This window comes from Xiphias gladius, chromosome 21, assembly GCF_016859285.1.
Source record: "Xiphias gladius isolate SHS-SW01 ecotype Sanya breed wild chromosome 21, ASM1685928v1, whole genome shotgun sequence".
In the NCBI taxonomy this organism is placed as follows: Eukaryota; Metazoa; Chordata; class Actinopteri; order Istiophoriformes; family Xiphiidae; genus Xiphias; species Xiphias gladius.
In genome coordinates, this window is record NC_053420.1 from 17,855,913 (window position 1) to 17,883,839 (window position 27,927).

General features: G+C 39.6%; 1 protein-coding gene across 7 annotated transcripts in view; it reads left to right on the forward strand.

Moving 5' to 3' along the window:
- The window catches only part of col7a1 (collagen, type VII, alpha 1), a 64,021-nt gene extending 39,905 nt beyond the window's left edge, over nt 1-24,116 (forward strand). Inside the window, exons 79-119 of one of the 7 annotated variants that reach the window (XM_040115883.1) lie at nt 387-431; nt 1,220-1,255; nt 2,473-2,508; nt 2,607-2,651; nt 2,761-2,793; nt 2,930-2,992; nt 3,123-3,158; nt 3,907-3,987; nt 4,085-4,153; nt 8,058-8,093; nt 8,336-8,395; nt 8,510-8,554; nt 8,642-8,677; nt 9,821-9,856; nt 9,942-10,001; nt 10,117-10,271; nt 10,338-10,409; nt 10,983-11,018; nt 11,105-11,164; nt 11,282-11,326; nt 11,832-11,867; nt 12,087-12,122; nt 12,470-12,526; nt 12,616-12,700; nt 13,300-13,371; nt 13,498-13,533; nt 13,638-13,718; nt 15,287-15,340; nt 15,658-15,711; nt 15,827-15,889; nt 15,974-16,036; nt 16,227-16,343; nt 17,592-17,669; nt 18,223-18,276; nt 18,421-18,469; nt 18,693-18,701; nt 19,871-19,954; nt 20,325-20,450; nt 21,861-22,028; nt 22,579-22,761; nt 22,834-24,116. In XM_040115883.1, coding sequence (XP_039971817.1) covers nt 387-431; nt 1,220-1,255; nt 2,473-2,508; nt 2,607-2,651; nt 2,761-2,793; nt 2,930-2,992; nt 3,123-3,158; nt 3,907-3,987; nt 4,085-4,153; nt 8,058-8,093; nt 8,336-8,395; nt 8,510-8,554; nt 8,642-8,677; nt 9,821-9,856; nt 9,942-10,001; nt 10,117-10,271; nt 10,338-10,409; nt 10,983-11,018; nt 11,105-11,164; nt 11,282-11,326; nt 11,832-11,867; nt 12,087-12,122; nt 12,470-12,526; nt 12,616-12,700; nt 13,300-13,371; nt 13,498-13,533; nt 13,638-13,718; nt 15,287-15,340; nt 15,658-15,711; nt 15,827-15,889; nt 15,974-16,036; nt 16,227-16,343; nt 17,592-17,669; nt 18,223-18,276; nt 18,421-18,469; nt 18,693-18,701; nt 19,871-19,954; nt 20,325-20,450; nt 21,861-22,028; nt 22,579-22,761; nt 22,834-22,862 — 2,619 coding nt within the window. In that variant the 3' untranslated portion in view covers nt 22,863-24,116. Of the gene's footprint in view, nt 1-386; nt 432-1,219; nt 1,256-2,472; nt 2,509-2,606; nt 2,652-2,760; nt 2,794-2,929; nt 2,993-3,122; nt 3,159-3,906; nt 3,988-4,084; nt 4,154-8,057; nt 8,094-8,335; nt 8,396-8,509; nt 8,555-8,641; nt 8,678-9,820; nt 9,857-9,941; nt 10,002-10,116; nt 10,272-10,337; nt 10,410-10,982; nt 11,019-11,104; nt 11,165-11,281; nt 11,327-11,831; nt 11,868-12,086; nt 12,123-12,469; nt 12,527-12,615; nt 12,701-13,299; nt 13,373-13,497; nt 13,534-13,637; nt 13,719-15,286; nt 15,341-15,657; nt 15,712-15,826; nt 15,890-15,973; nt 16,037-16,226; nt 16,344-17,591; nt 17,670-18,222; nt 18,277-18,420; nt 18,470-18,692; nt 18,702-19,870; nt 19,955-20,324; nt 20,451-21,860; nt 22,029-22,578; nt 22,762-22,833 lie in introns of those variants that run through there. The other 6 variants (XM_040115884.1, XM_040115885.1, XM_040115886.1 and 3 more) reach the window with 6 other exon arrangements.
- The last annotated feature ends 3,811 nt before the right edge of the window (nt 24,117-27,927 follow it).

Here is a 27,927-nt window from a genome sequence, read left to right on the forward strand (position 1 = left end):
CAAGAGATGGATCAGAAAATTGACACCACTCACATCTGTCCACAAAATATTAAGCTACAGCTAGCAGCTGGTTATCTTAGCTTAGGAGAAAGACAGGAAACAGGGGGAACTAGTTAGCCTTGCTCTGTCTAAAAGTAATAAAGTTTGCCTACCAGCAATTGTAAAGCTCACTGATTAACACATTTTGTCTTGTTTGTTGAATTCGTAAAAAAACTTAAGTGTAAAAACAAATGTTGTGGCTCTACACGGGGTTATGTGCCGATTTTCTCATCTAACTCAAGAAAGTGAATAAGCATATTTCCCAAAATGTTAAGCTATGCCTTTAATGTTTTACTCATGCAGAATTGATACATTTCTTGGAAACAATATGTGGTTTGTAATTTCAGGGAACACCAGGAGAACCAGGAAAACCTGGTCAGGATGGGAAACCGGTAAGTGGGGTACTGGGTGCGGGCTAAGTTATACTTCCGAAGGTGAAAGTGATATTGATGATATTGTGCTTTCAAATTTTTAATTTTCATAAAGAGCATGATATAGTGCTGAATTTTTTTGTGTGTATATATGTAGTGAATATTTCAATAGGCTTGGTAAGTGTTTTTTTTTTTTTTCTTATCAAAGCAACCATATATATTTAATAATATAGTAGTATATAGTAGGATTCCAGTTCCCATCAAAAGACACATTAAAGTTTCATCTTTTCCCTTAACCAAACCATTTACAGTAATTACTAAAAGTTCAAACACACTGTTGGAAAATTATGTAAGTCATAATTGTTTGTGTGGTTGCACGAATAAATGTGAATAGAACAGAGGGGAGATATTTGGCACTTCCTCACATTTTTTGTTTTCCTTCCCTCCATGTTGGAGCAGGGCCCAATAGGGCCCGCTGGTCCTCGAGGGCAACCAGTGAGTAACTAGTAACCCTGCAAAGGGGCCTTCTCTTAGGCTGGACCTGCAGAGTAAAACGACTGGGTTGGCTGCAAGCACGAAGCAAATGGAGCTCTGTTCTCCCCTCCTTGGGCCCAGGCTTTATAGATCCTTAGAGAGTAACCTTTTGCAGCTGTGCAGCTAACACCTCATTCTCTAACTTCCTCTCATCCCCTCATCTCTGTCCATTTTCTTTTCTGTGTTTTATGTTTCCCCTCTTCCAACACTGTTCTCCACCCACCTGTCCCCCCACTCTCCTGTCTTCCACCTTCCGTGTCTTTCATCCTCTCCAGGGCCTGCCTGGATTCCCAGGAGTTCTAGGCAGACCGGTAGGTTCTCTGCTGCTGGCTGGCATGCTTGAGCTCTGGAGGAAGGAGGGTTGGGAGAACCTGTCCCAGTGGTATCAGATACAAGTGGGAGTGGACCGAAGCTGAGGGGATACCTGTGTGCTTTAGCTTAGACAGCTACCAGCATGAAAGATGTATCTGTAGTAACAGCAGGAGACTAGAACAACCTATCATCAGAATGCTTACACCATCATGAACCCTCCAGGCAAATTTCATCACTTTTAATCCTAATTCATTTGTATTGGAAACAACCTTCTGGGAGCTGTAGTCTGGAGTAGAGCTAGACCTTGATCAGTTCCTTGTGAATATTAATTAAGACTACGTGTCCCCAAAGCATCCGTATCAAACTCAAGAGTTGAATTTTGAAGGTGAATTTTAAATGTGTAAAATACCACAGATTTTTTATAGGAGATGAAAGGAAGTTAGCTGACATCCTGAGCTGCAGCTCTCGCCAGGATCCAATGTACAATAGTAGGGTGGAATACTAAATTGGGTGTACTCCAGAAAGTACTGTGTTGTCAATTCACTTGAGTCTGCTTATCGTGCATGCAGCTGTGCCTGCTGTCTTTTGTGTGCTTATCCCTTGCATAGCACGGATTTATCAGTTTACCATGTCAGTGTCTCTTTGTTGACATTGTTGATTCTCTGTGTTTGTATTGTCCTACCTGTTGTGACAAGTCAGTCAGATGTTTGTGTTTGTATATTTGTGTCTCCTAGAGAGAAGCTCATGTTATTCAGTCTGTCTGTATACTATTTATAATTCCATGTTGTCCAGTATTTAGTACATAATTGTTTGAACTCTTTGAAGTGCTCAATTTTTATAAACATATTTATCAAATAAATATGTCACTTAAAGGAATATTTTGACATTTCGAGAAATATAGTTGTCTAACTCTCGCGGAGAGTTAGATAAGATGATTGATACCACTCTCATGTCTGTTCAGCCAGTAATAGTAGCGAAGTTTAGCATAAAGACTCATAAATTAGCTCATTATATCTCGTTTGTTTAATCTGTAACAAAGTGTAAAAACGACTCATTTGTGGTCATATTTAATGACAAACATGAGCGGTATTCTCATACAACTCTTAGCAAGAAAGCAGATAAGCTTGTACAAATTTACCTTTAAAATGTAGCCTGTGTTGCAGTGTGCAGTATTTTATGTATATACAAATATACAGTATATGTGTTTCACTCATAGGGAAACCCAGGAGAGCCTGGCATGAGGGGGCCAACTGTAAGTATCACACACAACAAAGCATGTATACATGTAAACAGACTATTATTAACAATTAAGAACGGCAGTTTTTACATGTTGATGCGTGTTTTAATCAGGGGCCCATGGGTCCCAACGGGCTTCCAGGTCCATCAGGTGTGAAGGTGAGTTCACTGCGGTTTTTGACACTACAGTGTGCTACCTGTTACTGCATATATGAATTCTTTGTTTTGTTACTTAATGGTCAAAGTCATAAAAAGTTTGTTTTTACAGGGTAATCAAGGAGAACCAGGTGTTGGTGTCCAGGTAAAACAGCTGCAGTTGTATTTTAAGTCTTTAAAGACAGATTCAGTTGTCCTAGTACCCGGTCATTTATCAATCTAGACAGTGGAGTTGTATAACAGAGCAGCAGTGTGTAAATTTTTTTTTCTCCTCTCTGCAGGGTCCTCCTGGTGCTCAGGGGAGCACAGGTCTGCCAGGACCACCAGGTCCTCCTGGAGCTGTAGTAAGTGTTCCCATAAATGCTTCTCATCAGGGAAAAACTGCTTCATGTTTTCTCATGAAGTTCATTGGAAATCTCATGGTTTGTATCATATTGTATTCCTTCATACAGTTGTATATATTTTTTCCTGCAGGGTCCACAGGGCCCTACTGGACTGCCAGGGCAGGTGGTGAGTATGCAATCCTGATGCAGCTGCTACTGTTGCTGCTCTGTGAGGTAGTTTAAAATTGATGAAATGTTTTGAGCCTGAGGCATTGCAGTTCTAACTGAAAATGGGACGGTAATTAAATGAAAATGCCAAAACATGTTTACCAAGCTTTCATTGATAAATGGCAGCCTAGGCTAAATTGTATGTTCATAATTTTAAAAATACTGGTTACAGAACATGTGATTTGTTGTACCACAGGTGAAAACAAGCAAAGCAGACTTTTTCTGACCACTACAACCAACATTTCTACCACTACTTTATTGCTTTCACTCTAATTCTTGTTGTGAATTGTTGGTTGTTTGTGTTCTAAGATCTCTCTATTATAAATGAAATCTATTAAAGTAACAAGTGAAGACCTCGTTATTTACTAACTGGAAACGGGACCTCTGTGCTGTTGCATGGTTTGGAGAATCTGACCCAAAAGATGAAATTGATTTTTCTTTTTTTTTCTTTTTTCTTTTTTTTTTTTAAACCTACAGAGAAAAACTTTGGTTTAGAGTTAAAACTTGAACTCCTTTTTAGTGGGTGTTGTGTGAAGTCTTCAAAATCCATATTTTCTCATCATCTCAGCAGTTTTTGAGGTGAATTGGACAGCTGCACAGATTTTTAATAATTTGCACCCCCTTTAGTACACCCAAATGTAAATGTGACTGCACATGCTTGTTATCAAATACATATTACATATACTAAAGTACCTCCTGCTCCTCAGGGAGAATCAGGTAAGCCTGGAATTCCGGGAAGAGATGGGGTGCCTGGGAAAGAAGGAATACCTGGATTACCAGGAAAGCAGGTGTGTGCGGTCTCAGTATGTGCCGGTGTTTATGTTGTGTCGTGTATCTGTGGTGTGTGCTGTTCTCCTCAGTGTCATTGTGTAATTTGTTTCGCAGGGCATTGCTGGACCTCCAGGCCAGACCGGCTTAAAAGGAGAGCAGGGAGACAGCGGTCCTCCAGGAAAGGTGAGAACATGCTGTATCTACCGACCAGCCTCTGGCAGAGAAGACTTGTCAATGAATTTGGTTTTGTGGCGGATTTTTTTTTTTTGGATATGATGCCAGCTACAGAATGATTTACTGCCTGAAGTGCTAAAAAAACATTTCTGTAGTGCTATTATTAGCTTCCTACTGTGACAGTTTTCATCTGATGCACAGCACAATTTGGTCCTATTCTGAGTCTTCCTTCAAGGGCCATGGTCAGGCTGCTGTTGTTTGTCCACCCAGGGTTGGAGCTGCCTGTACCGCAAATGGTGCGCCAGGCACATTCTCCTGCCGTTTGTACACTTCTTGAAGTTGATCGGGAGCCCCACTGTTAGTGGTTTATGTTCTACTGCTAGCTGTCACTATAAACTCTGATATACATGTCCTATCTGCTATCTGGGCTGTATAAAGAAAAAATAGATTTCTATAAAACCTATTTTGAATACTGGGTTTTAATTCTTTTCTCTCAGTGTTCATTTAGCCAAACACGAGACACATTTCTCCAAACTTCTAGTGTAAATACATTTTTGTCTGTCAGTGAGCTACGTACTGTAATATTAAATATCCAGCATAAGCATTTCTTGCCATTTGGTGAGTTTTTTGAGCTGGGATTTGGCAGTATTACCAGAACTTCATCTCGCCATGCAAGCTGTCTCCATGGGATATTGACTCTATGTTGTTATAGGACTGTTTGATTGACATTTGAGGAGCAAATTCTTTGGCACTTGCTGACCAACTGAAATGAATTTTCATGTCTGAAACATATTTAGTAACTCTTTTCTGCGCTCACACCCTGCTCAAAGTTCTATAATATCTGGTGCAGTACAGTCCTGGAGTTTTGTAGTGAAATTGGGGAAAACCCTATAGTGGCTTGTAGTGCCTCCCACTCTGAAAAATAACAGCGGCGCCAACCATGAATGTGAATTTATGCTGAATACTTGCAAAATTTATGTATATTATAGCAATCTACCAGCCTCTCAGTCTGCAAGTGGTCTGGCTTGTCTTACACCCTGCAATTCATTTGTATGATGTTGTGGATGTAAATAACATCCATGGTTTATCAGGATGTAATTTTGGACTCTATCCTTAGATATAAGAAGAAAGAGCCTAGGGAACACTCATGACAGATGTATCGTGCTATGCTTGTTCAAGGTATTGTGTGGTGGAGTGTATCACAGCCAGCACAAAGGAATAACCCTGTGCAATGCTGACTAACCCCTCTTAGGACCCACCATTTTATCAGGTATAATAAAACTGGTAGGAACTGTCAAATCATAAGGAATTGGGTGTTCCAGTGTAGCTTCTCCCATGGTCAGGTCAGGAGAACAATTTTATTTTATTTTAATGAATATAATTTTGAGTTTAACGTTTTTCCTGACAAGATACAAGCATTGCCATTTCACTATTTTCCAGGGAAAAAGACTCCTTGGTAGACTGTGCTCACCCTCCAGACATAATTTACCTTAACACTGACACTGAAATATTATAACCTGCCAGTCGGCCAATTTGAATGACTACAGACATCTTTTAATAGGGACTGGCTCGGCTTGACAAAGCCTGTGCCAATTCTGCCCATGAGGATCTCAATTAAGCAAAATTTCAATTCAGTAAGACTGAAAATGACAAAGAAGGTCCCCTTCCTAAACAGGGATCATCACATCATTACAGAGAGTCAAAATCATCACTGCTCTTCTTCACATTTTATAAGCCTTGGCTCAATACAACTTTTTTTATTTTCAATATCGGTATCATTAGACTGCAGATACCTACACTAAACAGACTAATTTTATCACATTAACTTTTATTAAACTGCTGCCAAACTATTAGTAACCTGTGCATGCACCTGACTTTATCTTATAAAATGATATGCGATGTGGGTTAATTTGCTGGTGCTGTGGCTTGTGCAACAGATTTCCCCTCATCTGACACATAAGCCATCAAGCTTTTTTAGCCTGGAGCATCACTTTCTGTAATGCAGAACTTGACTTTGTCAGGTCACATAGTAGCACACAAATTTATTAGTTAAGTCACTGTTTCAGAGTTAAATGTTAATTTGGCAGCATGCAGACAAGCTTACGCTGTGCAGTTAAGCATCCAAAGCACATGTTTATTCATTCGTGGAAATGGGTTAGTCATCCGCACCAACAAAACAACCCACTATTTTCTCTATCAGCTTTGCTTTGTTGTCATCTGCGAAGAGTTTCTCGTTTGTTTTTGGTCTCCAGTACTGTTTGTTTCTCCAGTGCAATTTTTCTCTTGGCACTTATTGCTTGCAATACTTCATTCTAATCCTGTGCATGATACTTGATGATGATGATGATGATGATGATGATGATGATGATGATGATGATGATGATGATGATGATGATAATAATTATAATAATAATTATAATAATAATAATTAATACACTTTATTTATAGAGAAATTTTCAAAATCCAAGTTACAAAGTGCTTCACAAAGCAGCATAATAAAACGGACAAATCCTATAACCATTATATTTAAAAAGAGGAAAGATAGAAATTTAGCGTATAAAAACCAATTCAGTGAAAACAGGAGGAAAAGTTTTTTTTAAAGGATATAAAAGACAGTTCAAAGAACTTTAAAACTTAAGTAAAATCAGGAAAGGCACTCTGATAAAAGTATGTCTTAAGAAGGGAATTAAAAATAATTACTGAGTCAGCCGACCTGATTTCCTCAGGCAGATCGTTCCAGAGCCTCGGGGCCCTGACTGCAAACGCTCTGTCCCCCTTTTTTGCATGTGTTTTAATATGCTTGTGGTAGCAGGTAGCTGCTTTCACTCTCATGCTATATTAGATAACTAAGTTCACATCAAATTGTAAATTTTATCAGAGAGGCATGTAACTAAGGTCCCCAGCTGGAATTGAGGGATGTTGGTGTTGGGATCACAGCATATGGTACAGTATGTGTCTTACCCACTGAGCCATCAGACATGCCATCCTGTCTTTTTAAGATAAAGCTCCTGGTTGCTAGTGCTGTAGTTTCTCTCTGCTGGTAAAATGTGGCTAGGGAAAAAGGCACGAAAATGGAGCTTGCTTGTCTGGTACTCAGTATTCGCTGCCATCCCTGCTGTTTGTAATGCTGACACAAATTGTGACGAGCATCTCAAACAGCTCCCTTGCTGCTGACAGCCTCAGGTTCAGCACCTTGGACAGAGTCACGGTGACACTGTCAGTGAGTTCACCAGTTTGATAAATAACCAGGCAATACATGTCCATCTGCTCGGCAGCTCCACCATTTGTTCACACACACACAAACACAAAGAAAGAAAGAAAGATGAAGTGACATTGCATTTTCCAGCTCTACAGTTGCACTGGGCTTCAATAACAGAGATGTTTAAACCTTTCTAAAATATAGCTGTAAGTGTTATCTGGTGTCAGGCCTTCGGAGTCTAAGAGCTGGGCTTCCACTTTGCTTCATTCATTCACTCCTGACCCATAAAACATTTCTGGTAGTTGTTGTTCTGTCAAGAGAGGGCATAAAAATGTGGAGAAACCAAAAATTGGCACTCAATAGCAAAGTAACTCCTGAGTGACAATATCATCAAATTGTTCCTTGAATTAACCATCACACCCTGGTGTTTCTTTCAGGCAAGGGCCTAGAGCAGAGCAGAGAAGTTTAAAGTCTCCAAAATTTGCAGTCATTGTAGTGCAATTAAGTAGTAGGAGTTGTACATTTCTTGCTTGTCCTTGCCAAAGACATTAAGCCTCTTAATCTTTGAGAGCAGGATATGCTAATGGAAGTGGTAATATGATATTTGAATACCAAGGCTTTTAAGTAAATATTTACATCTTTTCATGAACAAGAACACATACTATGTTGTACTGGTAATGACTGTTATTTGTCAATCTTTCTGCATTCTTACAGGCAATGGCTGGACCTCCTGGACACAAAGGAGAAAAAGTGAGTTATTGTAATTCGCATTAACATGGAAGTAGCTGCAGTACAATAACCCTTTTTTTTCAGTTTTAGCTTCAGCATTGAATTGTTGAATACAAGTATTGAATGTAGATGCCAAGTATTAGTATTCAATTAATGCAGCCTAGTCCAGAAATGAAAAACTAAAAACTTACTCTATATATGAAGAAGTAGAACAGAGAAGCTGAGTGCAGCTGACAGTACTTTCCTGGTTCTGATTGATGCAGGGTCTTCCTGGTCAAACACTGCCAGGCACGACTGGAGAAAGAGGTCTATCTGGGGAAAAGGTGAGTCTGACCGAACCACTAGCACTGAAGGCTCACTCTCAGTGAGGGGCACAAGATAGTGGGAAAATGTTAAGTGCTTTCTCATTAAACTGTACGCTAACTACTGTCATTCAGGGTAACAGAGGGGACAAAGGTGCTTCTGGCATCAAAGGAGAGAGAGTGAGTATAATCATTCTGTAGATTAACACACATACTTAATGTTAACATAACAACATGTTCACAACGTGTTGTCTGTCCTCATACTAGGGAGTGGCTGGTGAACCAGGAGACCCTGGAGAAGATGTGAGTAACCTTTTCGTGGACGGTCATGTGCTGAATGTTCTCTCACACTGTATACGGTTTTGTTCTTTATATCTCTGGATTGTTCTGAAAATTGTAATACTACATTATCATCTATCAGTGAAGGTTGTAGGTAAACATTACAGTATAATTACTAATGTAGTTTGCTAGTCTTTGCTAATGCAGGAGCTATTATTTATCAGTGATTAAGCCAATATATTCTGTGTCAGTACCTGTTTTACTTTTTCATGAACTTTTGAAGAGCTGAAACAAAGTGCGTCACTCGACAGTTTTCATTTAACATCCTTAATAAACATTATTATGTGAGCTCAATATTAGAGCCATAAAAAATGGACTGCTTGTTTTTTACCGTAACAATGAGAGTAAACAAACAAATTCAACGAGCATCTCCGATTTGTGTAGCACATTGATATTTAGCCTGTGTCTGCTTGGAGGGCCTGTGCAATGAGTTTTACTCATCCTACTTAGGTAATCACATCCCACTTAAACCTCTGTTCTAGTGGCATGAAATTTCTGTTATCCAAAATTCCTACAAAAGTACAGTAAATAAGGGTAAATATACTTAGTTTTTGCCTTTTTTTTCCACACATTTTAAACTAGGAATTTTTTGGCAAGCTCTTTCACTTCAAAGCCAGTCCAATTACTTAATCTTACCTTAATCAGCCATTTTTCTATCACAGTGTGATTAAAGTCTCCAGACCTTATATCTAAAAGTGTCAAGTGTAATTGAGCCCAATCTCCTCTGAGGCTGGAGGTTTTGATTATTTGTCGTCCTTGAGGTTAACAAGGCATGTTAACTGTAATGACAACCAAGGCGCTGACAGTACACACCAATACGGATGGAACATGTCTTCACCAGCATAATAATGAATGTTACACTGTTATTTGGGGGACATGCAAAAATGTTCAATACAATTTAAATAAATAGAAAAATCTGCATTATTATTATTATTATTATTAATAATAATAATAATAATAATAATAATAATAATAATAGTAATAGTAATAGTAATAATAATAGTAATAATAATAATAATTTATATTTTTGTTTTCTTTTCAATAATATGTTATTATCCAAAAACAGTAAATCCTGTTTTCACACCCCGTTATTTGTTTTTCATGCAGGGGGCACAGGGATCTCCTGGACCAAAAGGAGATAAGGTGAGCTTGTGTTTTTGCGTTTTATTAATTTGCCTGAAATGACACAAAAATCCATGCGACAGTCATGGAAAAATGTGTTTTGCAGGGGGAGAAGGGCATAGGAATGGCAGGACCACCTGGTCGGGTCGGGCCTCAAGGTTTAAAAGTGAGTAAGAGCATGTTGTGCAGCAGAGGATGATTTATGTATTTACAGCTCTAATCAATTAGTGTCGTTTACCAGACATGCCAAAGGTCAAAATCTAACTGTGACTGCATTTCAGGGGGATCCAGGCCTTCCTGGTCCAGCTGGTCCTCCAGGGCCACAGGGGAAGTCTGGCGATATCGGGCGACCTGGCCTGACAGGGGAAACTGGACAACCAGGACCTCCAGGACCGCAGGGGGAGAGGGTCGGTGGAGCTGCTGATGGCACAATACTGTATGCTTTTAACCTTAATCTTTGTGGTGTGAGTTTTTTTTTTTTTAAACTGATTTTCATTTTCAGGGTCTCCAAGGCTTTGCAGGCCGTGCAGGAAATGCTGGCATTCCTGGTCCTCTTGGACCTCCTGGAAAAGCAGTGAGTTTAAATCCTGGTTTTATTACACTATGATAAGTGGCTAGGTTTAGCCAAGAGTTACCATATTTAGACATGAGTTGCTGGACTTGTGGACTCTTGTTGACGACTGTTTTTAGGTAATTTTTTAAGTTGGGATATGTAGTTATGTTGAAGGTTTGATCTCTCTTACAGTTGTATACAAAAGCTCGGCCATCTTTGGGCAAATTACATATTTTGTTTTTGTTTTTGTTTTTTTAAGCTAAAATAAATAAATACAACCCCTGCAGCAAAGAGACATTAAAAAATTAGCATTCATTCAAATTTGAAGGCACTGTTACTTTTTTTCTCATGAACTTAAAAAACAAAGAATTAAACAGTAGTTGTGGCATGTGCAAAAGTTTGGGCACCTTACTAAGTCGGTACTTACTAAAAACATTTGCATACAACTGTATGAAAGATTTGCATTTTCAGTATGGGGTCTTGTTTCAATCAAGTTTTTAAAAAGGTAATCTGTCAATGAGAACGACAGAGAAGGGGAAGATCAGGAACAGGATGTAATTTATGATTTTATATGATCAATATCCTGTTTTCTAGGGTTCTCCTGGTACTGACGGGATCAAAGGGGACAAGGTGACTAAGCCGAGTCATATTTCTGTCTACCTGCTGAAATGTTAATGGATTTCTTTGAAGGATATACAAATAATTTCTGTTGCCAGGGGGAAGTTGGCGTTGGGGTCCCTGGTCTCAGAGGGGAGAGAGGAGATCCAGGACCCAGAGTAAGACATTGGTTGTGCTGCTATTTCACTGAAATTGTGATCTAATATGAACTTGCCTCTGGAGGATAGAAACTAACACCGGCATGTTTCTGTGTCTTCTTTTGTCTGTTGTTGTAGGGCGAGGAGGGTCGTGCTGGCTTGGATGGGGAGAGAGGGCCAACAGTAAATATCAAGTGTTTTCTTTTTTTATCAATCACTCTGGATCACTACATACATCAACAGAGCCCTTCAACCAAAGCTTTCAGGATCACTTTTAGGGTTCTTATTCCAAATGCCTCATTCAACAGGAGGCATTCTGTATGGAGACATAAAGGGAAAAGCAGCTGATTAAATCTTTAATTTTTTAAAATTTCTTGCGATGTGGTTACTATGGAAGAGCTATTCTTTACAAAGACACAATCCATTTCTTAGACTGTTAATCAGACTGTTGCTCTTCCCTTACAGTATTGCAATGAATTATTTTAAAGCAATTTCAACAGGAGTCTGGTCTACCTGTGATTGCTGAATAATCAGACTTCAAACCCTAAGGAGTTATGACAGGATTTGGATTTCAGTTTTGTTGTCTGACAAGGGAAAACTTGCTTAGGGGTAGAAACACGCACAGTCATTTCTTTTTATTGTGGAGCCATATATAATGGGAGCATGTGTGTGTCTCTGTGTTCATCAGGGTCCCCCAGGGTTTCGTGGTGCTCGGGGGGAGAAGGTGAATACAACCAGTCCTTTTCCCATTTTGATGTGTGATGGTTCTTGTGTCTCAAATACATGGGCCAGACATGGCCATCGAACAGGCTGCGGGGCTCTTGCACCGTGTAGTTCCTATACCAGCTGCTTGCTGCGTCCCCTGAGCATTCTGCACATGTAAAGCAGTGAATTAAATTAATGCGCCTGAATGAAATTTTTTGCTCTCAATCTTTCTTTTCAGGGAGACATCGGACTGCAAGGTGACAAAGGAGAGAAGGTGTCTGCATTTTAATATCTAATAATATCCACTGCTGCTCATTCTTTCTCTGTCCCTCTCTTGCTTGTGTATTTGTTTATCTTGGTAAAGATGACAACGACAGTGACACAAAAGTGGAGAAAGAGGAAAATAAAACATATTATGTTGGCAGTGGCTGTTTTGAAAGAGCTCCTTCAAGAGATTTATTGTGTTTTGAGCAGGAGGAATATATGAATACACACTGTTAATGAACTGTGACACTAGGAGTGACAGAGCTTAAGAAAAGGCATCAGGATGAAACATCCTGTGTGTCGATGTTTTGGCTTTGGGGTGAAGCCAGATGTTTACAGCTGTACTGTCACTTACAGGGGGACACTGTGCTGGTGGGAGGACCTCCTGGAGAAAAGGGAAACAAAGGAGAAACGGTCAGTGAACACTTGGATGTGTCTAACTCTTAGTTATAGTAAAATCTCCACTTTCATGCTTGTTATATATTCTTGTTCTTACGTGTCAGGTTTCCATTTCAGGGTGACAGAGGGCCCAAAGGAGTGCAGGGAGAAAAAGGGGTGAAGGGTCAAGAGGGACCTCCAGGGGAGCAGGTAAATTAGTTTAGTCTTATTGGAACAGATGTGATAGTTTCAGAGCTGTAACTATTCATTGTCATTTTTTAGTTATCCTTTAATTATTTTTTTAAGGAATCAACTAATTGTTTGGTATAGAAAATGTCTGAAATAGTAGAAAATGCCCACCTGAATTTCAAGAAGACCAAGATGGCATCTTCATATTGCTTGTTTTGTCCAGCTAGCAGTCCAAAATGCAAAGATACTAAATTTTCCAGCATATAGAACAGAGGAAGCCACAGCTTTGTTGGATTTTGAAGCTAAAACAAGCAAATATTTAGCATTTTCTCTTGAAAATTAGTTAAACAATAAATTTGATCATGGAAATTGTTTTTTACTTTATTTAATCAAAATTAGGAGTATATGAAATAAAACCATTTATAATGTGAACCTGATGGCCAAGCAGTCTGAGGCATCAATTTGTTATATTTAACTAAACTGTAATGCAAGCAGGAAAAGATGACATTTAGGTGATATTCTGATATTGCAGTGACCAAAACCCTGGATTAAATGTCATTCTATTGATATTATAAATTATCAATAAGTATATTTCTGTGTATGTGTGTATTTGACATCAGGGTCTGAGGGGAGAGCCGGGAGAAAGAGGATCCACTGGATTCCCAGGTGCCCGTGGCCCTGGTGGACAGAAGGCAAGTGATGCTGTGAACTTAATTATGATTAAATCAGTATCATAAGTAATAGGAAAGCCAGTCAGTAGTCAGAGCAGGTTATAATTTCACTGCTATAATTACTGTAACTCTGGTATCTCTCTGCAGGGAGAAGCCGGTCAACCTGGAGTACCTGGCGAATTGGTCTGTGCTTTTGCTTCCATCCGAATGCAGCTTCTTCATTTTCTGTGTGTGGTTGTCTCTCTCTAGTGTACAGAACTGGGGAGGATTTCTGTTTTGTCTTCCAGGGTTTATCAGGAAAAGATGGGCTGCCAGGGCGTAAGGGGGAGAAGGGAGAGATTGGTATCGTAGGAATGAGAGGAATCAAGGTATTTTCAGTGTTTGTGTGTGTGCATGAGACACAATGTTTGTTCATTCTGTGTGGTTTCATCTTTGGTGGTCTTTCATGGGAGGGTGAGAACAGTCACAGCCCGATAATAGCATAAAATTGATATGATCACGGAGGATTAATACAAGTTGTGTTACACACATCCATGCAAAATGCACCTCAACATTACTGTATGATAATTAATACCTGAAAGTGGGGGTTTTCCCAACCTGAGACTGAATTCCCATTTTCTTTCATTTTAGTAATTCCTTTGAACTCTGTTTGTATCAATGAAACAACCAAAATGGGGGCGACGATTCAGGGGTGTGGAGGCAGGCTAGTTTTTTTTTCCATTGTTGGTTTTAATTTTTTTTTTTTCTATTAATTATTATTATTTTTATTATAACCTTTATTAAATCAGGTAATCTCAATAAGATAAAGATCTCTTTTGCGAGACCTGAATACAGGAAAAGAAATAAGTACAGAAAGATAATACACAACAAACACAGCCAGTCAGACGCAAGCATATACATACAAACAGCATCCGAAGCAACATTTGTTTAATTCATACAAAAGTATAATTAGTATAATGACTCGAATTCACTGTTTTATGAGAGTTTATGTGCCGGACTATTTCTTGGTCTGGACCAGTAAATGCCTGGACACTGTACTGGCTACTGGAAACTGCTCCTGGCCAAGAATTAGTCAGGCACGAGTAACCTCCCATAAAGCGGCCAATTCTCCTTTTTACACTTCAGTATTTTACAGACAAAACAAACAAGATATAACATGATATAACGATGCTAAGCTATGCTAAACTAAGTTACCTGGCTGCTGGGTGTACCTTCATAGTTACTGTAAGGACATGAGAGTGGTATTGATCTTCTCATCTAACTCTCTTTCCCAAAATGTCAAAATATTCCTTTAAGAGTTCAATCCATTTATGTGATAGAAAGTACTGTAAGGCAGTCTTTCCAATATCATGAATTAACCAGTCCTGAGTTCTGGTCTGGTGAACAGCCGTTTTAAATTTGGGAAGAGGTGTGAGATAGTGAGGCAGCTTTAGTAGGATACATTTAGAAACCGAAATGATAGTATGCAGTTCTCTTGTTGCAAGTGAGGGCCAGCCCACTATTTCATATAGTATACAGTGAAGGGAATGATATTTGCCTTCTGTAATGAAAGACAAGGCAGAAAAATAAACTGCATCAAGGTTTTTAAAGTAGAATGAGCATCATGGGAGTGCAGTATATCTCCTGTCTACTACCACCAGTATAATTTTGTGTTGATAATGCTCGAACTCTTGCTGTTACTCTGTAATAAAGTTTTATGAATGACTAACAACCTTAAAAAGAAAAACTGTGTTGAAAAGTCCTGTTATGTACACCCAAGTTCAGACTTGTTGCACAAATTGGTTCATGGGCACGGTGATTCAGCCTGAGTGGCAGGTGAAAGGACTGTCTGTGTATGGATGCGCTCTCTGTCTGGCTGGTTTGGTGCATTTTGTCCCTTTGTGACTCACGAGCCTCTTCATGTGTCGCTTTCAATTATGAACTTGTGTGTTTCCAGGGTGACAGAGGAACCAAGGGGGCTTGTGGAGGTGACGGACCCAAAGGAGAGAAGGTGAGATTGGAACTGACAGAAAAATGGGATATGGTAGGAGGAAGAGGACAAGAAAAAACTATGAATGGGAAAAGATTGTAGAGTGATAATTTCATACTGTGGGTTTTTTATTCTTCCATAATAATGAACAAACAAACAAAAGCATGATAACAGTTGAGTGCCAGCTTGTGGTATGCAAAGCTGGCGAATGAATTAATGGATACTCTATCCATTTGTTTTGATTATATGTTAAGCTTGGATAGGTTAAATGAAGCAGACCTGTGTGAGTCTAATTTTGTGTGGTAAGTAAAATGAAATGAATGAATGTCTGTGTTCAGGGGAATGCTGGTATTCACGGACGATCAGGCCTACCCGGAAGAAAAGGGGAACAGGTATGACTCATATCTGTAGAAAAACAGGCACCGTGTGGTGTATGTGGTGTATTATAAGTCTTGTGTGCTTCTTAAATATTGGTCGTCATCAGACAGTCCTCTCTCTGTTTTCCAGGGGGATGTCGGGCCTCCTGGTGCTCCTGGGATCCCCGGAAAAGAAGGGCTAGTAGGCCCCAAGGTGTGTACTGTATTATAACAAACTTATCTTTGTACAGTAACTGTCTCTCCGTGTGAAATCTAACTGCTTTCTACGTCTGTGTAGGGTGACCGTGGTTTTGACGGGGTTACTGGACCTAAAGGATCTCAGGGAGAGAAAGGTGAAAGGGTGGGTTACTAACTTTAACTTTTCTTGCACCGTATACATACAACTCTAAAAGTAATCTCATGATAATCAGACTATGATCTGCACATAATCTTCATATTCTGCATGTGCTTTCAGAAGCACAGCATTGCTCATCCTCACTACCACAGGAAACCTTGAGATAAGTAATTAACAGTCTCTGTGCTTCATGTAGGGTCCGCCTGGTGTACCCGGCCCTCCTGGTCCCAGAGGAGTGGACGGGGCCCACGGCCTAACTGGCCCTCAGGGACTGGCTGGTGCTAAAGGCCCTGAGGGGCTCCAGGGACAGAAGGTAATTATTCATGCTTTGGCTTGATGATGGCTCATGCTGTACTTTCTGTCATATGTTTTTTACCTATGGGGGTAGAGGTCTATTGAAGATAAAATAGGAAGATAAAATAGGTTAAAATGACATTTCAACAATCCCTTTTTACACCAGCAAATGGGTGCGGCATCAGTTATGACTATGCACAGATTTGACAGTGATCTAGCAAAGAAAATTACAGTATAATAGAAGCAAAAATAGATAAAAGTGTGAATTAATGTCTATAAGTGAGAACACAAAATAGCAGCTGTCAGAGGTGTCTGATTGGTATAGTGGCAACAAAAATAAAACTTTTGTTTTTGACAGTTGTGGCATTAAACGTATTATGTAAGACTGATATAAAAAGAATAAGGTCTTTTTGTATTTCTCCTTAGTTTGTTCTCCTCTTTCTTCTTCACCTGACTGGTAGTTTTGTTTGATTACTGTGTCTTTCTTCATGATGATTGACAGTTTGATGGGCCCTGCGTTTGACTGGCTTGTCTGCTCCACCATCAAGTAAATAAAGAAAATTGGTGACAGGAGAGCAGGACCTAATCAAGTCTTTCAAATCAATGCACCTTTTTTCAGACACACAATTGATTCAACCTATTTCCATTATTTTCCGAAACCCGTATTATACTTTGTTACAGCATGTAAAGAAAGCAGAGCATCAGATCTATTTATATAGTGGGATGGAAGAGCAAAAACTCAAATGAGACAAACAAAACTGTAAATATATTATAATACAATATATAAGAGGAATACTGTATAAGGATATTAAAAAAATTTAAAATATACAGGCTGTGCAAATATTCCCATTACCCAGTTTACAGAGGACTACACCATGTGCACTGAATGTGCTTTGTAGAAAAAAAAGTTTTTTATACAGATAACTGGTATGATTAATACATCAGTGGCTTACCGTATGCACCAGAACTGTATTACAACATTATGAAAGTTGTATTCTCTGTAACCTTGATGTCTGCATCATAATGAAATCACTTTGGGATACTGTGTGTGTGGACTGAAGCAGCATAAGTACAGTGCATAGTAACTTTTGTATGGAGAAAAGATACCAATGGAAATGGAGTGTAACATTATCTTATCTTTCTTTGTTCTCACTGAAACTGCAGACATTATGTATGCATGGGACATTCTTGTTGTGCGAAAACCTTATGCTCAGTCTTTTACTGTTTTAACTTTTTTTTAATTTACTTGTAATTGCTTGTGTGTCAGGGGGAGAGAGGGCCCATTGGTCCCGCCATGATCGGTCCACGCGGTATCCCTGGTATCCCGGGTGAGAGAGGAGAGCAGGTTAGTGTCACACTAGTCTGCCTCTGTCTTTTGGTTGTTTTCTTGGTAACCATCTTAGAAAGGAAACTACTTGCTGAGGTCAGGAAATTTCTCTGACACTTATCAAAACAATCTGAAAGTCATTGCACTGAATTACTCACTGCACCTTCGTATTGCACATTTCACGATGTGCCAAACGCAGACAGTTTTTCAGGGAAGCTAAATCCTCTTGCTCTCGTGAGCCCCTCAGCCCACAGGCTTCATCGCTTTGAAGGTTCAATTTCTATAAACCAAAAAACTGGTTACTTAAAATGAAAACCACTTATAATTGAAGCTGTATTAGCTGAATTTTAGGACCTCATAGGAACCACGTACAAGGACAGTGGACATCAAGACAGAAAAACCAAATATATTTTAATTTTTTAATGTCTGTATAAGTCACTATTGCTGATTTAACCTTTCAGTTTGACTTTGCATCTAGTTCACGTGCTACCCCTGGTCTCAGTCTAAAGAATTAATGTGCTGCAAGCTTCTCTGTGGGTCGTGTGTGTCCTAATACCTGTCCATGTTGCAGGGAGAGATGGGCCCAGATGGAGCCAAGGGAGACAGAGGAGAGCCGGGCATGACGGTCAGTGCTTACCGCAGGGCTCACTCTGAAGACGCTGACATCAAACGGCGCACACGTACACAACATGTACACAGAGTTAATATTGAGTTAGTGTTTGTAAATGTGCTTTGTCTTGTTTCTTCTCTTTTTTTATTTTGAATTCAGGAGGATGAGATCAGAGATTACATTCACTCAGAGATGAGTCAGCACTGTGGTGAGTCTTTGATGCAGCCCGCATTGCTAATTTTTAAGTGTTGTCCCCAAGTTGAACTTCATCTGGTAATCACAGCATATGAGTCACAGCTTCAGCTAAACTCTATGAAAGTGTAATACAAAAGAAAGCTGTCAAGAACTACAGCAATGCCATGACTCCTTAAACTGACCTTTATTGTTCCCTCTCTTTCTGCTTCCTTCCTGTCCATCTGTCTGATCCTCAGCGTGTGGAGGTGAGTGAGCCATTCGACTGAAGCAGTAGAGAGAAAGGTGGACAGAAGGGCTGTGATTTGGCATGAGTCACAGTGTTATACTGTACCACAAATGCTGTTGCAGAGTCTGTAGTGAGAGCAGTCAGTCTCATTTATTATATAGTTTTCAAAAGAGTGAGTGCATTTGCCCTCATTTTAGCAGTTGTGTTGAATTTAATTTTGTAAAATGCACAATCATTTAAACTCAAGCACACAAAAACACTGTAGTATAATTCATGTTTGTTGGCATTTGTTTGAACAGCATAACACAGCATTTTTATGAGTAGTTTTGTTGTTTCAATAATAAATGGATATTTTAGATACATTTTTATTTGCGTAGATGCAATGCTCTGACTAAGACAATGGTCTCTTATTAACGAGCACATGGCATATAAATCCTAGACTAACCAACAGGCTTGATTCAATTAAATGTATTCACACAAAAAAAAATTGGGAATGTGTTAAAGTAAATTAATGTGAAGATAATGAATGAAAACCTCAAAAAAAAAAAAACCTTTCCCAGAAGTTTTCACAACTATGTTTGCTATTTAAACTGTTAATCAATGCAAGGCCACATTGGTGTAACGAAGCAACAGTTGAAGTAGCATGAGATAAGTGAAGGTGAGGCGGGCTGTTAATAAATATGCAGCATTACTGAAAATGAGGCCGAAAACAAACATTTCACTCATGTTTAATTTATTTATTATTATCCAAGATATAGTTACATCTTTCATAATGAACAACTCAGCAATAGTTTGAGTCTGCACTCTGTACTTGAATTAGCACTGACTTGGACTCAAGTCAAAAAATGTTTGACTCGAGAGTCCTTAAAGGATTACTACCAGGTTTTGGAAGATTACCTCAATGTTGACCAGTCTTGCAAAAACTGGGTAAATCCTTTTAGCCGGTGTCTATGTTGGAACGGTGGAATGATTTGTTTGTGGTGCTTTGGGGTTGTTTTGGCTCATGTGTCTAAAGGTTTTACTACCAGAATGTTCTGTCCTTCCTTTTTTTCATCATTTTAAGTTATTTCTGGCCCCCCTTTTCTCCCTCATGTGTAACACTTACATGGTCCCTCTCGCTCTCCGAATTCTGTCTCTGCTCCCTCGGTGTCCCTGTTCGCTCCTCCTTGTCCTATCTGGCTCTCTCAGGTTCAGGCCCGAACACTCGGTCCCAGCCCACGGTCAGGGCTCGGCCTGCACCAGAGCAACAAGTGGTCCTGAAGGGTGAGGAGGGTGAGTGTGTCCGTCCATCGCTCTGCCTGTCAGCCTTGGTCTGTTTGTCTGCGTGTCTGTCCCTAACAAACAGGATTAAGCTGGTGGTGCTATGTCTGGAGACCTCTGAATACAGGGGTTGTTTTCTCATCAAGAAAACAGAGGACTCCATTTGTGTTTTATGTGTCCGACTGATGCTTTACATCTCTGATTAAATCCAGATAATACAAATATTAGGGTATACTGTAGGCTCTATTTAAGTGACTGCTCTGTACCTGTATTAAGGGGCTTCTTGTGTTGAGTTAATGTGGTCGAGAGCCTTCCTTCTATCTGAAGATTGGCAGGTTGAGGTGAAGGATCTTTAACCTTCATGGTGCTGCTCTTCTTTCAGGCCGTGAGCTGCATGTAGTGATGAACACCAACGACCCAGACTACGAGCACATTTACTCAATCGAGGCCTACGACGACCCCTTGGATGAACTGCTCTACTTCACTCCTTCTGCCAATCAGAGTGACGGTACTGTGTGTTTCCCACTGTGTCCAATGCTCTCATGCTGTGAAGTAGCCCGTTCCGACACACTGAGCAGTATCTAAGCCAGCTTGGTCTCACAAATGTTTGTGAAATGAGCATATTACCTTAAAAAACCCTGTGCGCTTTCTGCTTGAAAGTGAAAGAAATATGTGTGCCCAAAATAATTAGGTACCCTGTGGAGTTTTGTTACCAAACAAAGCCATGTTTACATTCACTGTAAAAAAGCTATGCCTGTATCATCAAGGGTCGGGTTATGCTCAAGCAGAACTAGCTCGAACAACGTGTTGTCTGACCATGTTGAAAATCAAAAGTGTTTATACCTATTCCAGACAGCCACACTGGAAGCTAGAGGGAGTGAAAAGGCGGCTGTCAGAGAGAGGGGGGAGACACAATATTGTTAAATAAATATGGGGATAATGACGCTGATTTTCAAGCAGTCTCTCCTGGAAAACACTCTTAGTGTTGCACTTGATTGTTCACATGAAAAGTGACACAAATAGCTGTGTAGAGAATATTAAAGAAGAGCTAGAGAGAAGTAAAACCCTGGCTCCTCTCTCAACTCCGCATCGCTCCATAGTGCTAATAGAGGTCAAAAACTCCACAGGGTACCTTTAATCAAACTTTAAAAGTACAAATTGGAAGTTTGGGTGTTTTAGTTTTGGGCACCATTTCTCAATTCCAAACTTATGCTATAAAGTCTGAGTGCCATTTTTAGGCAGAGTTTCTTAATGACCAAGCCGTTCCACCAACCTTAAGAAAATGGGGCAGCCCGAGTGTTAAACTCATATTTTTTTCAATAATGGCTAAACATGACTATATTATGACACTGGGCCAAAGTCTGGGTTTTCCAAACCCCCGGGATGAAGTAAAATGTTATTGCGATCAAAAATCACAATGTGAGAAGCAGAATCAGGTTGACAAATACCAGGATTTCCGTTTAACTAAATTATTTCAGTCACCTAACAGTGACCCTAACATTAACCAAATTAATTTACATGCTACCAACTTATCTGTGTCGTTGTAAACAGAAGATGGCGTGTCAAATTTGTGCTCATGTCCCATAATTTGGTTTATTCAATCAGAAAATAATCCAATTTGTGCTGGAGGAGCATGACTCATATTATGTGTCTGCATTTCACTTTGTGCTCATGTCATAATATTATGAGGCTGTGTTGGCCTTTCATATTCCTCACACAACCTGCTACAGGCACACACAATCCTGAGTCTGCTGATAGCGTAGATTGTTGGTCCTGTAATCACATTGTCTTTTTCTCTTTGTTTTATTTCTACTGAATGTGTCTATACTGTTTGCTGTGTGTCTATTTTGTTTGTGTGTGTGTGCGCGTGTGTGTGTGTCTATTTTGGTTGTGTGTATGTGTGTGTGTGTTTCGACAGATGAGGCTGTCAAAAAGGAATCAGAGAAAACAGTCAAAGTTGAACCAAACAAATCTCCTGACGTTCAGAAAACAGCAAGAGCTGGTGGTCAGAAAGCAGTCAAAACTGCACCTCTGAAAGCAGTCAATTCCAGATTAGTCAGGCCCAAGAGGAGAGTCCAAGGGGAAGGTAAACCAGCTCATGTGCTGTCGTCCTGGTTTGGGATTTGGGATTGTTGAGGGTTAATTCTGCCATCCTGCCTGCCTGGTGTCTGGCCCTCTCTGTATGCCTCAGGCTGTTGGCTGTTCTGCTGTTGATTTAGAGGCATATATGCTTCCGTTGAAATAAAATACCAAAACAAAGAATAAATTATTATCACTGCTAATGTCTTCCTTTGCATTTAAAAATGTAAAATTACTGAAATTAACAGGTTGTTTTCGATTGAGTTTTGATCTCAGTTGTCATGAGTGCTTGTTCTGCGTCCCGCTGTTGCTACTTATTACTGCTCTGCTTCTGCTCCCTTTTTCCTGGCCTGCCCTTTTTCTCATTGTGCACGCCTCTTTGTCTCTATGTGTGCATACTTTGTCTCATACTCTGTGTGTGTGTGTGTGTGTGTGTGTGTGTGTGTGTGTGTGTGTGTGTGTGTGTGTGTGTGTGTGTGTGTGTGTGTGTGTGTGTGTGTGTGTGTGTGTGTGTGTGTGTGTGTGTGTGTGTGTGTGTGTTCGTGTTTGTTCTGCAGCTCCAGCTGACCTGTGCCAGCTGCCCATGGAGGAGGGGAGCTGCGGTCGATACACTCTGCGCTGGTACTTTAACAGTCAGGCTCAGGCCTGCAGGCCCTTCATCTACAGCGGCTGTGAAGGAAACAACAACCGCTTCATCCACCTGGAGGAGTGTGAGGAGGTCTGCCTTGGGGTGGCCGAAGGTACCCAAACACACACGCACTAGTTTGTCAGGTATTAAATGTATGCAGTCTAACAAATGATCTGTTGTGCAGGTCCTCGTCCCTCGAAGACAGGACGATGATGATTGTGGCCAACTCTTCCTCAGCCACAGGGATGGTAGCCTTTATATAGCTTTCATAGAAAATTATTTTGTTTTGCTGACATTTTTTTTTATATGATGTCAATCGTCAAGATTTGTATTTGTTTATTTATTGTTTCTTAAAACCCAACCAAACTTTACCCCAGGATTCGGAGGGGATACCGGAGTACCCACTTGGTTTATGTTCTCAAACCCAGGCAAAAAGATCTACAAAACAATCAAGGCCTGTTTCTACCCCTTTGCTTCTTGTTGCCTTAAAAATCAGTAATAAAATGGTGATGATTTGACTGACACAAAGCTGACACAAACTGCTAATTAGAATTCAGCTTAGTATGACTCAGTTGTGTAGCTGCCTTTGAGATCGTGATCTTCAGTAGCTGTTGCCTGAATTGTAATGTGCCTAAGACTAAGGGGAAAAAAATGACAACTAAACACATGAAAGCTACATTAGCAAAGAGGAAGGAAGTAAACACTCAGCAACACTGAATTACAAGGGACAATACACAATGCAAGAACATGTTGTTAAATGACAGGGCAAACTGAAGCCTTTATGAACTTACCAAACTGGTACTTATTACAAGGATGTTGTGTAATAAGGTGTTATTAATTATTTTTGCTCACTCTTTGTAGTAAAGTGGGCTGAGTTGTGGGTTCCGGAAGTAATTTCCCCATTGAAAATGGCCATTTTTAGGTTTTCTTCTAATGATAATCTTACTGTAATGTAAGGACGGGTGACAACTGTTTAGCTTAGTATTGAAACGTTATAAGAAATCGTGTCTTTTCAGTCAGTTTGGTTGCCACGTGGATCTAAAAACTGAAGTATTTAGTAGCAACCTCAGCAGCCAGTCCTATGATGAGAGCTGAGAAGACAACAGCAACAGGTGCAAATGAGAGCTTAAGACAAGAACAAAAAAGGCTCCATACATGATGAATTCATCCAGAACTGACTCAGATTCCAAACGTGAGTCGATTTAAACTGCTAAATGTATTAACAGGTTTCTACAAAGTAAAAAACGTCATTGACAGAACAACAACCTTACATTTTACATGTTCGTGCACAGTGCAGAGAGTATATATATCTAGATAAATAAAGTGGGAATAAAATTTTATGAACCCTTGGGAATTATCTAGTTTTTTGTGTTAAGTGTGTATGAAATGTGATCTGATCTTCATCCAAGTCACAAGTACAGACAAACACAATGTGCTTAAGCTAATAACACACAAATAATTATAATCTTTTGTGTCTTTACTGAACACACCAATTAAACATTCACAGTGCTGGTGGAAAAATTAAGAAAATCCTTGGATTTCATAACAATACAATGATTTGTGTGTTAAAAGTTAAAATAGATTGTGTTTGTTCATAATTGTAACTTAGCTGAACATCCGACCATATTTTAAGACAACTTTATACATAAATGCAGCTAATTCCAAAGGGTTCACTTTCTTTTTCTTGCCACTGTATAGTCCAAAAACACAAAATAAAATAAATAAATATTAAAATAATTTTTACAACTAGCTTCAGCTCTTAGCAAAGCACACAGCAGAGTTCTGTGATTACTACTGCAGTGCACCTTGGTAGTTGAAATTGACTTCTCTCCCACAGTTTTTATGTACACAGACTTCTACAATTTGACTTTTTATGAAATAGGCTGATTTTTTTTTTTTTTTTCAACATGATTGAAATTAATTAATCCAAGCAGATGATTCCCATGCCTTGAAAGTGCCCCAACTGGAGGTCATCTAACGTTGTAACAGGGAACAGAACTCCCCATGCACAGCCAGTATTAGCGACCAGGTGTGACTGTCTTAGGAGCATCTCCTGTAAAGTCACAGTGAAGTCATTTCAGTGTGCGGTGGTTTATTTTGATTTTAATCTAATGTTATCCACTGTATGCAGAAACTTTTACTTCCAGAACCGTAGATGACAGAAATAACTCCTCACTTCTCAACACAATAACTATGCAAGCACAAATATAATGGGTTATTATTGTGTATAAAGTTTTATCATCTGTATTAAATATGAAGAATCAAGCACTATATTTTGCCAATGTTTTGTACATAGTGTTTTTATTATTTGGGGGAAGTTGTGTATCTTATCACGACTGCATGTTTACCTGCCAGAGAAAAGGTGCTATTTTTAAAGGTATTTTTATACTATTGATTGAAGATGGAAGCTTGTGTTTATGTGTGGTACAAACCGTTTTGTTTCTGTAGTAAGATGGAACATTTTAATAAGCATTTTATAATAAACCAAATGTTTGAGTAAAAACAAAGTTTGGATATTCCCTCATTTTAGCTTTTAAGCATTAGCTTACACTCAACTACACTTTAAAAACATTGGGCTTTTGAACCTAGCGGACAGTCTGTTTGACAACTAAAATCAAGTGGTAATGTCTCGGTTTGATTTGAATAATGTTGACATTTTCTTTCTTGATATGATCTCTGAATGTGTTCATGTGTACATGAATGAGTTCACAATTCATATGAATTTCCGATCATTGAAATTAACTGCATAGTTTTTCAATTGAGTGGTTAACGGAGAAGTTAAGGGGATAACAAACTGTCAAGCCTGTGTGGGACTGATCTAGATGTTCTAATTCCATCAGCAGATTTTATTAATGAGAGGATTTTCTGCTTGTTGGCCACGACGAGTCCTCCCTTGGTTTCTCCATGCTCTCTGCCCTCGGTTGATTTCCCATGGCGGGAAAGACACTGACTTCATATTCACTTCATCACACTTCAACAGGCCTCACCCAGCTTCCTCGACACCTCATCCTCCTCCTCCTACCTAAGTTAATTTCAGAAGTTATCTCAGTCAGCACCCTACCGTGCTGTAGAATTGCACGTGTTGGCAGTCTGTGTGGCAGCTTTAACAAATTATGCACAGTGTGGCAATGACAAGATCATGACACGGTGACAGTGATGGAAAAGGCTTCAAATGGCTCAGGTGACGGACAAAGACAGGCCATCTCCCGGCCAAACTGCCACCACTATACTACTGAATTTTTATGTGAGAAATAATATTGGCATTTTATTTTAAGGCTGGTATTGTTTAACATTCATGTTTTCTGTTTTGAATTTGGTTGAGGAATAATAATCAGAGTTACCCTGCAACCATGAATTGTAACATTTCCAATTATCCTGTATGTGACTGTACAACCTCCAGTCTTCTGGCACGGCCTTCCACAAGATTCAGGACCCGGCTGCAGGGGTTTGTTCCCATTCAGCCACAAGAGCGTTCATGAGGTGGGGCACTGATGATGGCCTGGCCTCATATTTGGCATTCCAGTTAATCTAAAAGTGTGCGATAGGGTTTAGGTCTTCACTATTTTTGGTCAAACTTTTGATCTGAAAAGTAGTGTAATTAGTAACTACAGTTTCCAAACAAATGTGGTGGAATAAAACGTACAATATTTTCCTCTTAAATGTAGTGGAGTACAATATTAGGTAGATCGAAAAAAAAATGGAAACATGTACAAGTACAAGTACCTCAAAATTGTACTTAAATATACAGTGGCATGAAAAGGACTGGGCACCTCTGGTCAATGATCAGATGACATGATTTCCAAAAAGGTATGAAGTTAAATATGACACATTTTTTCAATATTTTAACCAAGATGACTTTTTTGTTTCCATCTTTTACAGTTTCAAAATAACAAAAAAGGAAAAGGACCCGAAACAAAAGTTTGGGCACGGTACTTAACACCCTTTGGCGAGTATCACGGCTTGTAAACGCTTTTTGTTGCAGCTAAGTCTTTCAGCTCTTGTTTTGGGGTTTATTTCCCATTCATCTTTGTAAAAGGCTTCTAGTTCTGTGAGATTCTTGGGCCGTCTTGCATACACTGCTCTTTTAAGCTCTAACCACAAATTTTCCATAATGTTTAGGTCAGGGGACTGTGATGGCCATGGAAAAACCTTCAGCTTGCGCCTCTTGAGGTCGCCCATTGTGGATTTTGAGTTGTGTTTAGGATCATTATCCTGTGTAGAAGCCATCCTCTTTTCATTTTCAGCTTTTTTACAGACAGTGTGATGTTTGCTGCCAGAATTTGCTGGTATTTCGTTGAATCCATTCTTCCCTCTACCAGTGAAATGTGCCACTGGCTGCAACACAAGCCCAAGGCATGACTGATCCATCCCCGTGCTTAACAGATGGAGGGTTGGTCTTTTCATGAAATTCTACAACCTTTTTTCTCCAAACATACCTTTACTCATTTTGGCCAAAAAGTTCTGTTTTACCTTCACCAGTCCACAGGACTTGTTTCCAAAATGCATCGTGCTTGTTTAGATGTTCCTTTGCAAACCTCTGACACTGAATTTTATGGGGAGAACGCAGGAAAGGTTTTCTTCCGATGACTCTTCCATGAAGGTCATATTTGTGCAGGTTTAGCTGCACTGTAGTACAGTGCACCCCCACTCCAGAGTCTGCTAGAGCTTCCTGAAGGTCATTTGCAGTCAAAGGGGGGTTTGATTTGCCTTTCTAGCAAACCTACCAGCAGTTCTCTCTGAAAGTTTTCTTGGTCATCCAGACCTCAACTTGATCTCCACCGTTCCTGTTAACTGTAATTTCTTAATTACATAACAAGCTGCGGAAAGGGCTTTGCTATCTTCTTACAGCCTTCTCCTGCTTTGCTGGCATCAAGTATTTTAATTGTCAGCTCTTTAGAGGAGCCCATGGCTGTTGATTGTTGGGAAAAGGTTTGACAAGTCAGAGTATTTATAAAGCTTTGAAAAATGCATCACTTGGCCTTTGCTAACGATGACTGTGAACAAGCCATAGCCCTAACAAGCTAATTATGGTCTGAGACACTGGTAACAGTTATGTGAGAGCTCAAATCTCTTGGGGTGCCCAAACGTATGTATGGTGCTCCTTTCCTTTTTTTCACTCTAAACTTGTACAAAACAAAAATAATAAGCCAATCTTGGTCAAAATGTTGAAAAGAATGTTTCACCTTTAACTTTATGCCTTATGGAGATCAGTTCATCTTCTACTCACTTAACTATTCACAGTAAAAGAAATATTGACCAGGGCTGGCCAAACTTTTTC